The following is a 12,694-nucleotide window of genomic DNA, read 5'->3' as shown; positions in this document are numbered from 1 at the left end:
TTTCATGCTTGTAAACTGTTTAATAAATGTAACCAAAGCCGTCAAAGATTGAGCAAAGATGTACACGTTCGTAAGTGCTTGCGTAATTCCTTCGTGAATCTGGCCCCAGGAGTTCCAGCACAAATTAATACAAATTATAGTACCGTTATATATTGAAGTTTTCTATACACTACAACGTCAGACTCCTTCAGTGTTTGAGAGAATGTCATCAACGTCGCTGTTAAGGAGTTAAGGCCAGTAACTGTGAACCGTATGTCTTCATTTTTTATTTATAATGTAGATATGTATTACATATATTTATATAAGAACAGTTATTTACATATTTTTAATGTTTATATACATAATAGTTCTACTATAATACATTCATTAAGGATTAAGTACTATACACAGCAATACACTATATATATATAACAATGTATATCATTATATTCGAATAGATATAAATATATTTTACATTCATAAATTTGAAACATGTAACTTCATAGGAAATTTGTGTTTTTCAACAATTTTTGTTGTACTGTATAATGATACAGCAATACTAGATGGCCAGAGCAAACGCTGGCTAACGACTAGCAAGGCCCGTATTGCCCTAGATACTTATGTATATGTAATTTATATTGTATTTTCTTAAATAAAGATAAAAAAGGATAACTACTGTAGCCAGAAGAAACGCTGGCCAGCGACTATAGAGGTCCACATTGCTCTAGATATCTGCTGTAGCCAGAACAAACACTGGCCAGCGACTAGGGAGGTCCATATTACCCTAGTCAGAGCAAACGACGGCCAGCGACTAGGGTGGTCCATATTGCCCTAGTCAGAGCAAACGACGGCCAGCGACTAGGGTGGTCCATATTGCCCTAGTCAGAGCAAACGACGGCCAGCGACTAGGGCGGTCCATATTGCCCTAGTCAGAGCAAACGGTAGCCAGCGACTAGGGCGGTCCATATTGCCCTAGTCAGAGCAAACGGTGACCAGCGACTAGGGAGGTCCATATTGCCCTAGTCAGAGCAAACGCTGGCCAGCAACTAGGGTGGTCCATATTGCCCTAGTCAAAGCAAACGGTGGCCAGCGACTAGGGCGGTCCATATTGCCCTAGTCAAAGCAAACGGTGGCCAGCGACTAGGGCGGTCCATATTGCCCTAGCCAGAGCAAACGACGGCCAGCGACTAGGGAGGTCCATATTGCTCGAGATTAGTGCTATTCAACCTGGGTGGACAGTCCACCTTATAGTGGACGAGATTAAGTGAGGGGTGGACTACTAGGTGGACAAGATCCTCACCTACATGTGTCTGTATAATTTACAAGACACTCTCTCTTTCTTATATTTCTTAAAATACATATTTACCTATTGTAACATCGAGGTTGCCACCTCGCAAAGACCCTGGTAGTACATCCACGCGGGGGACTGTCTCGCCATTGGCTGTCACGAATCACGCGGCTGAGTTCCCACTCTCAATTGGCTGTATTGGCAACACTGTCAACTGTGGACTCAGGAAGTGGTGACTGGTATATCAGTTATTACTGCAGTGTAACTGCACTTGTTCACTTCACGTTGGACAGTGAGCCTGCACCTATTGTGACTCCTTTGTGTAAGTAATACGTATTATTATTTTTATTATTACAAGTTGCATTTAATAGTCCTAGGGGAGCTAATTGTTGTTATTATATTTCAAAATTATGTTTAAATCAAGTATTATTTCCACATTAATTCTGATTAGTTATTTTGTCTTAGTATTGTGTCGTTCCCATTTTGATTAGTTAGGTTTCAGATTTTATATTTGATTTAATATGCGTTATTATAACAAAAAAAGCTAACTCATCCTTATTTATTTTCCAGATTTCAACATTATTGCTCAATAGAGGGCAATCCTGAGCCTGCAAAACCTGTTGCAGTTGGTGCAACAAGAAAAGATGATGTTTCAAATTAAGATGGAGCTGCATCACAGAGGAAAATGAGGCTTCCAAAACCATGCATCTTCATCACATAAAAAGCGACGAAAACGGTGGAATGATGAGCACAGTGTATGTGGATTCTTCCAGCCAGTACATGAGGCTTCATATCCCTTCCCACCAGGCAAGGGCTTCTTTTGTAATGCCACATACAGTAATGAACATGTTGTTCCTTCAAAACTTGCACGGCATTTAAAGACGAAGCTCCCTGAACACGAAAACAAATCAAAGCAATTTTTTTAGGCAACTTTGAAAGCATACTTGAAGCAACAGTCGACCTTTATAAGTCAAGTTAAGCCCTCTGACATGAAAGCACTTACTCTTACTTCTCTTAAGATGACACATCGTTCTTCAGAAAAAAAGGTCATTCACCGAACTTGAAAATGTTGTACTGTCGTGTCTTGAAGTAGCAGCTGGCCTTATACATGGAGGGAAAGATGCAGTGAAGAAAGGGAAGCAGATTCCGTTGTCTGATACTACAATAAGTCGTCGGTCTGTGATGTTAGCAGATGACCTGAAGGAACAGCTTGTTAAAAAACTGCGTCTAGCCTCTTCGTTTGGCATTCAACAGGATGAAACCACAGACATAGGAGGAGAAGCACAGCTGATTGTCTACTGTCGGTGTCCAGACTTAGAAGAGAAAACCATTGTTGAACATTATTTGTGCTGCCTCCAACTGGGCGTAGAAACAACAGCTCACAACATTTTTCAGAAACGTCATGATTTCATTATTGAAGAGGGCATTGACTGGTCAAAATGCAAGTCTGTTACTACTGATGGTACAAAAGCTATTGTCGGTGCAATCAATGGCGTTGTAAAGAAAATCCAAACGGTCTCACAAAATTGTATCGCAATTCACTGCGTGTTTCACAGGGAAGCGTTAGTGCCAAAGCGACTGAATGAAACTAGAAATGCTGAGGAGAAAAGTGACTTTGAGCTTCTACTTGATGATGTTGTCAAAATGGTTAATCATATCTGTGCACATGCAAAAAAGCATAGAATGTTTCGTGAGTTGTGTAAGGATATGGAAGCTAATTTTACAAAACTCCTCCTTCATACTGAAGGACGTTGGCTATCTCGGGGTAAGGTTCTTAATCGAGTGTTTGTATTGAGAGAGCAGCTCTGTGTTTTTTTTTAACTGAGGAAGCAAACCCCATGGCAGTTACTTGTCAGGATGTGCTCTGGCGGGCAAAGTTGTCTTACACGGCTTCAGTCTTCGATCATCTGAACAAGCTAAACATCAGTCAGCAAGGCAAAGGTGGGGATATTTTAATAAGTATAGGGGGAAATAAATGCATTTAAACTGAAGGTGAAAAAATGGAAAAGCAATGTAGAAAAGAGGTGCTTTTCTGATTTTGAATTATTTGACTCATTTATGAGAGAATGTGGCTGGGAACATGGTATGCAGACAACAGAGCAGACACTGGAGGTACATATGTCATACGTAGTTATCAGACACCTTACTTTAATGCAAAAAAAACTTGACTTTTATTTCCCAGACAGTGAGAATGACCAGCTGACCTCCAGCATGTGGATGTTTAATCCCTTCACAGATGAAGGAACTGATCATTGTGATGCTCTCTTAAAGCTTGGAGCGGATTATTCACAAAAAACAGTTTTCAAGACATTTATCCATCCCATGGATTTCTGGGTTACCCTGCTTGATATTCCAGAGTACAAGGATCTAGCTGAGCAGACAATAGCCATATTTGTACAGTTCCCAACATCATATTTGTGTGAGCAAGGGTTCTCTAATTTAGTTTTGGCGAAGACAATGAAAAGGAATGCAATCCTGAACTTGGATCCTCTCATGCGAATTGCACTTGAAAATCGTCTGATACCTCGATTCAACCTTAAAGCAGACAAAGTGCAACAGCAGCCAAGCCACTGATATTTTTTTTAAAGGATAACTATTTGTTTGATTTACTGATACCGTACCAAATATAACAAACATTGCAATTTTCTACTTAATCACCACTAGGGGTGGACGACATTAAAATAGGTTGAAGACCACTGCTCTAGATATCTGCTGTAGCCAGAACAAACGCTGGCCAGCGACTAGGGAGGTCCATATTGCTCTACATATCAGCCGTAGCAAAACAATTAGAGGGGGTCCACTTTGCCCAAGATAACTACCGTTTAATAAATTATCTTTGATGATAAAATCTTCCAGGTCCAAGAATTCTACTGGGCAGGAAAATAAATATGCTCAACACAGTAAATTATATAATCTTGCCACCTTGCAATATTGATTGTTAAATATTCTTTGCTGTGACACAGAGTTCAACCGACCCACCCTCCCTCTCACCTAACAGGTCTTATTCTGAACGGAATTGATCAATCTTAAAAATGCGACCTATTATTAAAAGCAAATACACATTAATATTTCACATTCGGGCTGGTTTTGCCCGAAACGCTATGTGTATTAGTGGCTTTAGGTATTGTATGTACTAACGCTATCTATACATCCAACATTATGTTTGTAACTCTGCATCTATGTATGTACTTTTACCTGAATAAAATATTATTATTATTATATTGACGTAATGATAGGCTTCTACACACTTTCCACGACCCAAGGGACGCTAGGATATACATCAATCTAAAGCGTTGTCCATTGTATGTTGTATTTCTGATTTGTTAATGTTGCACATTTTGTAGAGGTGCCAACTGGTCCATATGTGCAGATGGCTGAATATATATATATATGCAATTGACGATCACAAAACACTGATCATTTTATGCGGAAAATCCACAGAGAAATATGAAATGAGGTGAACGTTTCGGCTTTGTTAAAGCCTTTGTCAACACCAGACTGACTCACACCAGACTGAACCAGTCAGTCTGGTGTTGACAAAGGCTTTAACAAAGCCGAAACGTTCACCTCATTTCATATTTCTCTGTGGATTTTCCGCATATATATATATTTATGTTGATGGTTTTATAAATATTTATATAGATGGCATAAGAAGTATTTATGTACATGGGTGACGAAATAGTACAACCATTCTCCTAGAATGATAGTACTTATAGCAAGTGTTTGGCTGAACGTTCAAAAATGAATTGATGGGCTAAATAAGTTCATATTTTGTGTTATAGAATGAGTCCAAATGATGTTCTAATAAAATGGAAAAGTGCCTACAGAACCTAATTTAATCTATGCATACAATCCTAGGCTTAATATATATATATATGCTATCTTAGGCCGAATATAGAACATATGTGTGTTATACTAGAGGTTAGAATATATATTTTTTCCTGCCCTCTGCGAAGTTAACGATACAAAACGTGAATATTGTTGGCTGTAACCGTTCATTTTTGTACGTTTGACTAAATAGATGCTATACTTTTATTGTACAACGATGCGCTGTATTAACTCCAAGACTACCCATTATCTTGTTATACCAAATAATTGTTTGGTATAACGTAATAATTACTGATAATAATTAATTATCTTTACAATTATACCAAATAACCAACCGCTCTGCACGCCCTCTCACTCAAGAACGTACATTTTAATCACTAGTGATATATATATATATATATATATATATATATATATATATATATATATATATATATATATATATATATATATATATATATATATATATATATATATATATATATATATATATTTATTTATTTACATACATGAAAATATGTAACTGTATGATTCTAATACATGTATACTACATACAGCTACGACATGTATACAGACATGGTACATTATGTATAGAGCTGCTACGATATGTATACAGACTGCTACAATATGCATAGCGACTACTACAACATATATACAGATTACTACATGTATACAGACTACTACAACATGTATGCAGACTATGCAACATGTATCTACACTGCTGCAATATGTATACATACTACACATACACAAATACACACTCAAGAGGCGAATTCGTCTCTGAATATGTGCTGAAGGTCACGAAAGCACTCAGGTGTTTTATAAGGTGTTATGATTTACTGCACATGCGCACGCACGCGCACACACACACACACACACACACACACACACACACACACACACACACACACACACACACACACACACACACACACACACACACACACACACACACACACACACACACATACGCACGCACACACACACACACACACACACACTACAAGCACAAGTAGATGAGTACACGTGTGTGTGTGTATTTATTATGTGTATCTGCAGAATCGAGCTGTTAGCTTTTGGACCCCGCTTAAATAGATAGTAGATAGGTGTGCGTGTGTGTGTGTGTGTGTGTATTCATTTATTTGTGCTTCCGAGGGTTGAGCTTTGGCTCTTTGGTCCCGCCTCTCAACCGTCAATCAACTGGTGTACAGATTCCTGAGCCTACTGGGCTCTATCATATCTACATTTGAAACTGTGTATGGAGTCAGCCTCCACCATATCACTGCCTAATGTCATTTGTTAACTACTCTAACACTGAAAAAGTTTTTTCTAACGTCCCCTGTAGCTCATGTGGGTACTCAGATTCCACCTGTGTCCCCTTGTTCGCGTACCACCAGTGTTGAATTGTTATCCTTGTCTACCCTGTCAATTCCCCTGAGGATTTTGTAGGTAGAGATCATGTCTCCCCTTACTCTTCTGTCTTCCAGGGGCCAGATTCACGAAGCAGTTACGCAAGTACTTACGAACGTGTACATCTTTCCGCAATATTTGACGGCTTTGTTTACAATTATTAAACAGTTAATGAGCTCCGAAGCACCTGGAGGCTGTTTATAACAATAACAACAGTTGATTGGGAAGTTTTCACGCTTATAAACTGTTTAATAAATGTAACCAAAGCCGTCAAAGATTGAGGAAAGATGTACACGTTCGTAAGTACTTGCGTAACTGCTTCGTGAATCTGGCTCCAGTGTCATAAGGTGTCCAGAAGCGGCGGCAAGCCATATAGAATTTCCCGCAGCCTTTCCTTGTAACTCATGCCTCTTAGTTCTGGAACTAGTCTAGTGGCATACCTCTGAACCTTTTTCAGCTTCGTCTTGTGCTTGTGTGTGTGTGTGTGTGTGTGCTTGTGTGTGTGTGTGTGTGTGTGTGTGTGTGTGTGTGTGTGTGTGTGTGTGTGTGTGTGTGTGTGTGTGTGTGTGTGTGTGTGTGTGTGTGTGTGTGTGTGTGTGTGTGTGTGTGTGTGTGTGTGTGCGCGTGCGTGCGTGCGTGTGCCAGAACACGGCTGAACATCAACCAACACAATAACCTCCAAGAAGACACTGCAGGTTATCACCAGTTTCCCTGTCGGCCTCAGAAGCGGCGACAGGCCATATAGAATCCCGCGGTGTTCTGGGTGGACCCTGGGGAACCCCGGACCGTCGAGAGTATCTCAACACCCGGATGTGTGTAGTGAAGATCGTGGCTGGTGGCGGTGGTGGCAGCAGCCTCCTGATACAGCGCAGACACAAGGGCTTTCAGGGAACATGTGTATCCAGGCAAGTGCTAATTTACGAGGCGGGAGCCAGGAGCTAAGCTCCCCCCCTCCCTCTTAATACAGGAGAATACACACCAATGCACAAATACATATCATCCATGAAGGGGGGGATTCGAACCCCTTTTGGTACCAGATGCACTCTGAGATTCTTCATGGTACCTACCATCACATTAATGTGATATTCACGGTGCATATATCATCCATGTTAGGATAGGGTGAGATCTCTTAGTATTAAATGCCACTTATGTTAGGTTCATAGGTATGTCGATTAGCTCTTGTTTTTCCAATGACCTTATATTTTTAACTTGATACCTGGAGTTTATACTGGGAAGCCTGCTGGCTTTTTGGTTGGGAAACAACATCCCCCCTCCCCCACGAGCACCAGGGAGTTGTTGTTGTTGTTGTTATAGGTTCGCTACTTGGAACAAAAAGTTTCAAGTAGCACGGGCTATGGTGAGCCCGTATGCTAAACCAGGGAGCTTCCAGGGAGGCAATTGACAATTACAAATACAGTTATGTGCTTTTTTTTAAACCTGTAAGAAATATTTTCTAACCCTTACTACTATCTAGTTATAAAACTGTTCAAGTTGTATTCTGAGTTGAATAAATACCTTACATTTTACATTTAAGTGAAAAATATATTTACAAAATCTTAAAGATACATTTAATATACATTCATCACAAAATACTAACGTATACACCTATTTAAATCCTACTCTATTATACATTAATTCTTTCAATATACAGTATTATAAAATAATACATTTTATCGCCACGATTTGCACAGAAACTATAAGAAATGTTTTTAATAACATTATGGAATGTCTGCTTTAAGAGCACCGAGCCCAAAACCTTAGATAAACTGCGCTAATTTAAGACGCGTGGAGCACCACTTGGGCAATGTTTATAAGAGAATGTCTTTCTCAGTACCACCAGAGACACACACAGGCCCTCATGCCACCGTCTCAAACAAGACAGCTCAAGATATACGATTGGGAGAGGTGGGAAGTATTGAGTTCAAATGGGTTCCTGTGGGTTATCTTACGAAAGCTTGTGACTTTATGGCGAAAAGGAGCAGGTGCTAAGTTAGTATGACAATGCAGTATTGAGAAGGAATATGAGGACAAGGAGCTGGCATATTAGGACAAGAAGCTGGTATATGGGTACAAGGAGCTGGGATATGGGTACAAGAAGTTGGAAGTTGGGTACAAGGAGCTGGGATATGGGTACAAGGAGCTGGGATATGGGTACAAGAAGCTGGGATATGGGTACAAGAAGCTGGGATATGTGTACAAGAAGCTGGGATATGGGTACAAGGAGCTGGGCGATGAAGATATGGAGCTTGAACTTACTTCTTGTCCTCATATCCCTATTCCTTACTCTTATGAGCCCTTACAAGTGCTATATAACCATACTAGCTTAGCGTTTTCTCCTAATAATTACCTCGTCTCATACATCTATCGTGAAGTATCCTAAAGATGCGATAAACAATTGAGAGATTATGTTAATGAAGGGGGGAGATATATTTTGAATTGATTAAAATGAATAGTTCTACAAATCTGTGAGTAAAACAAATAGGAAGTGTTTTACTTCCCCTGTGGGAGTCCACAGGGGAAAAGTCACGTGTTCTCTGGGGTATGGATGAAAAGGTAAAAAGTTAATGAGATGAAAATATACTTTACTAGTACTTCTGGGCAACAGTACGAACATTAGAGTACATTCACAATCGACTTGAGAATGGTCCAGGACGGGCCGAAACGTCGTCGTCCCTTCACCTTCTAGTGTGTGTGTGGTCTGGTCAACTTACATTCACTGACATTTACTGAAATACCTGTGTCGACTATTTCTAGTGAATAATATTGGGTCGTTCTGTGATAGGTGACTATGATTATTACATTATTAAAGGTAATAAGAACTACTTGAAATGAATTACATCCATATGTAAGGGTAGAGTTACGTACTCTAGCGAGGACCTCGCTAAGTGCCTGGCAGGGCCCTCTGTGAAATCAAGCGCCCCGAATGGTCCAGGGGGCCAGATTCACGAAGCAGTTACGCAAGCATTTACGAACGTGTACATCTTTCCTCAATCTTTGACGGCTTTGGATACATTTATTAAACAGTTTACAAGCTTGAAAACTTGCCAATCAACTGTTGTTATTGTTATAAACAGCCTTCTGGTGCTTCAGAGTTCATTAACTGTTTAATAATTGTAAACAAAGCAGCCAAAGATTGAGAAAAGATGTACAGGTTCGTAAGTGCTTGCGTAACTGTTTCGTGAATCTGGCCCCAGATGTTTAGGGCACCCCTCCTCCACCTCTGTTCTCACAGCCCTTCCAAGTGCTATATAATCATACTGCTTCACCACTTCCCCCTCCTAATTACTTTACCTTTTTCCTTTAATTGCATTCTCTACTACCTCACATTCTCTGGTACATATTAAATTCTCTCCCATGCACAATATGCACACACCTATATAGTAAATACTGTACTAGAGCCAGTGAGTTACAGTGGATGTATATAATGACTACTGCATCAACCATGGTACACAGTACGAACAGTTAGAAGTTGCTTGTGTTTGCTGGAGAGTCAGACATTCGGATGCTGTTTGTTCAGTTGGGAGTTCGGATTTTCAGACGTTGCTTGTGCTGTAGGGAGTTCGGATTTTCTGACGTTGACTGTGTTGTTGGGAGTTCGGATTTTCAGACATTGTTCAGTTGGGAGTTCGAATTTTCAGATGTTGATTGTGCTGTTGGGAATTCGGATTTTTAGATGTTGGTTGTATGGTTGGTAGGGATAGGACATTTCTGTTGGAAAGTTCAGTTGGGTGGTCAGATACTCAGACATTGGGTGTTTGGTTGATTGTTTGGGCATTCAGAAGTGGGTTGTCACATTGGGGGGGGGGATAGGACACTGATGTTGGGTTGATCAGTTGAGGTTCAAATATTTTATGTTTATTGTTTAGTTCGGTGGCTGGACATTCACAAGTTGGTTGTGCCAGTGGAGAGTTCGACACTAAATACATTAGTGGCCCAGTTGCAGTATTGGACACTAATACATTTGAGGCCCAGTTGCCATATTGAACACTTATACATTTGTGGCCGAGTTACTGTATTGGACACTAACACATTTGAGGCAAAGTTGCCGTATTGGCCACTTATACATTTGTGGCCTAGTTGCTTTATTGGACACTAATACATTTGTGGTCTAGTTTCTGTATTGGACACTTATACATTTGTGGCCCAGTTGCTGTATTAGACACTAACACATTTGTTGGCCAGTTACTGTATTGAACACTTATACATTGGCGGCCCAGTTACTATATTGCACACATATATTGGTGGCCCGGTTACTGTATCGGACACTTATACATTGGTGGCCCGGTTAATGTATCGGACACTTATACATTGGTGGCCCGGTTACTGTATCGGACACTCAACCGGAAACTCTCCTTGAACCTGAAAGCAGAAGTAAAGATTTAGTCAATAGATACTATGTGTGTGTTTACTATTTGTATTTACAATTTTTGCCTGGTGGATCGAGCTGTTAGCTCTTGGACCCCGCCTTTCTAACCGTCGGTTGTCTAACGTTCTGACTCCAGACGTATTTTTTCTATTGTATTTATTTCATATATTTCACTCTAACATAAACACACATCCCCAGGGTGCAGCCCGTAGGAGCTGTTTAACTTCCAATACCTATTTACTTATCGGTGAACAGGGAGATCAGATGAAAGAAACTCTGCTTACTTGTGTCTGCCTCAGCCGGGAATTGAACCCAGGCCCTTACACTACGAATCCCGAGCACTGTCCACTCAGCCGCAAGGTCTGTGTGTGTGTGTACTCACCTATTTGTGTCTGCAGGATCGAGCATTAGCTCTTGTACCCCGCCTCTCTGGCGGGGGGGGGGGGGGGTTGTTTAAAGCAGTGACTCCTGACCTATTCCTTATCATATCTAGTTTTAAAATTATGAATATAGTTTACTTCCACAATCTGCTCCTTTAGTTCATTTTCTCACTACTCTCACGCTAAATGAAAACTTTCTAACATCTCTACGAATGAGTTTCAAGCTTTCACTCATGCCCCCTTGTTCTTCTGTATTAATTGTGAACATTTTATCTATTTAAACTCTGTCAATCCCCCCTAAGTATTTTATATGTCTGCCCTCTCTCTCTCTCTCTCTCTCTCTCTCTCTCTCTCTCTCTCTCTCTCTCTCTCTCTCTCTCTCTCTCTCTCTCTCTCTCCCTCTCTCTCCCCCCCCTCTCTCCCTCTCTCCACCCCCACACGCCTCCTAGGCTACCACACCCTCCCACTCCCCCCCCCCACCCAACACACTCACCCGACTGATGTGGTTCGCGTGTGTGAGAGGGACATTTGCCTGGCGGGTGGCCGACGGGCGCGGACACACGGACATAGCGCCAGGTAGAAGCTCTCTCGGAAGTTCTTTGAGAGGAAACCATACACGATAGGGTTGATGCAGCTGTTGGGAGAGTGAGTGAGTGAGTGAGTGAGTGAGTGAGTGGTTGGAAAGGTGAATGGGGCAGGTGAGTAATCCTCCTTAATATCATACAAAAATATTACAAAACATCATACTCCTAGATGATATATAAACAAAATAATCATACAAGTTTTAAACAAGAAGCAACAATAACTATACTCCTAAATCGCCTTTAACCAGAATATTAAAAAGTAAAATTTTGTATGTATATATTATATATATATATATATATATATATATATATATATATATATATATATATATATATATATATATAAAAGTTTGTGAGGGTACCACCTCTGGTGCCAATGTGGGGACCCATAGCCTCGGAGAAGAAAATAAAAAGTATTCAGAGGAGACCTTGTGGTTTCTCACTGAACACTAATATTATCTTCTCCTACCACCCCCATTCTTTTGTATGTACACATATATATTTTATATATATATATATATATATATATATATATATATATATATATATATATATATATATATATATATATCCAACGGGTGTGTGTGTTTATGACCTGTTGAAGTAGGCGAGGAGGTGAACAGCGTTGTAGAGATGCTTGTAGAAGGGCCTGGGGTCGTAGGTAGGCAGGACGCCCCACGCCCTCAGCACGTTGGTAACGAGCATGGGGGCCCAGCACATGATGAACAACACCACCACCACCAACAGCATCGTTACGATCTGCCCCGCACCGCATCACCAGACAGACAGAAAGACGGAAATAAGACACTCAATAACTTCCACCCACTTAAATACAAATTTTCTAGCCGACCACTTGAGA

At 40.4% G+C, this 12,694-nt stretch overlaps 1 protein-coding gene and 1 long non-coding RNA gene across 3 annotated transcripts in view; one reads left to right on the top strand and one right to left on the bottom strand.

Moving 5' to 3' along the window:
- The first annotated feature begins 1,463 nt into the window (after positions 1 to 1,463).
- LOC138363429 (uncharacterized) lies at positions 1,464 to 3,909 on the top strand. Its single transcript, XR_011228074.1, has 2 exons — positions 1,464 to 1,589; positions 1,838 to 3,909. It is a non-coding gene; the product is annotated as an uncharacterized lncRNA (long non-coding RNA).
- A 4,008-nt stretch (positions 3,910 to 7,917) lies between these two features.
- The window catches only part of LOC123758468 (QRFP-like peptide receptor), a 62,417-nt gene continuing 57,640 nt past the window's right edge, over positions 7,918 to 12,694 (bottom strand). For both annotated transcript variants that reach the window (XM_069322570.1, XM_069322572.1), the window contains exons 8-10: positions 12,431 to 12,594; positions 11,745 to 11,885; positions 7,918 to 10,864 (exon numbers count right to left, since the gene is read on the bottom strand). In XM_069322570.1, the coding sequence (XP_069178671.1) occupies positions 10,807 to 10,864; positions 11,745 to 11,885; positions 12,431 to 12,594 (363 nt within the window). In that variant the 3' untranslated portion in view covers positions 7,918 to 10,806. The remainder of the gene's footprint in view (positions 10,865 to 11,744; positions 11,886 to 12,430; positions 12,595 to 12,694) is intronic.

This window comes from Procambarus clarkii, chromosome 11 (genome assembly GCF_040958095.1).
Source record: "Procambarus clarkii isolate CNS0578487 chromosome 11, FALCON_Pclarkii_2.0, whole genome shotgun sequence".
NCBI lineage: Eukaryota > Metazoa > Arthropoda > Malacostraca > Decapoda > Cambaridae > Procambarus > Procambarus clarkii.
Note: the sequence above shows the minus strand (reverse complement) of the source record. Positions and strands in the feature narration are given on the sequence as shown.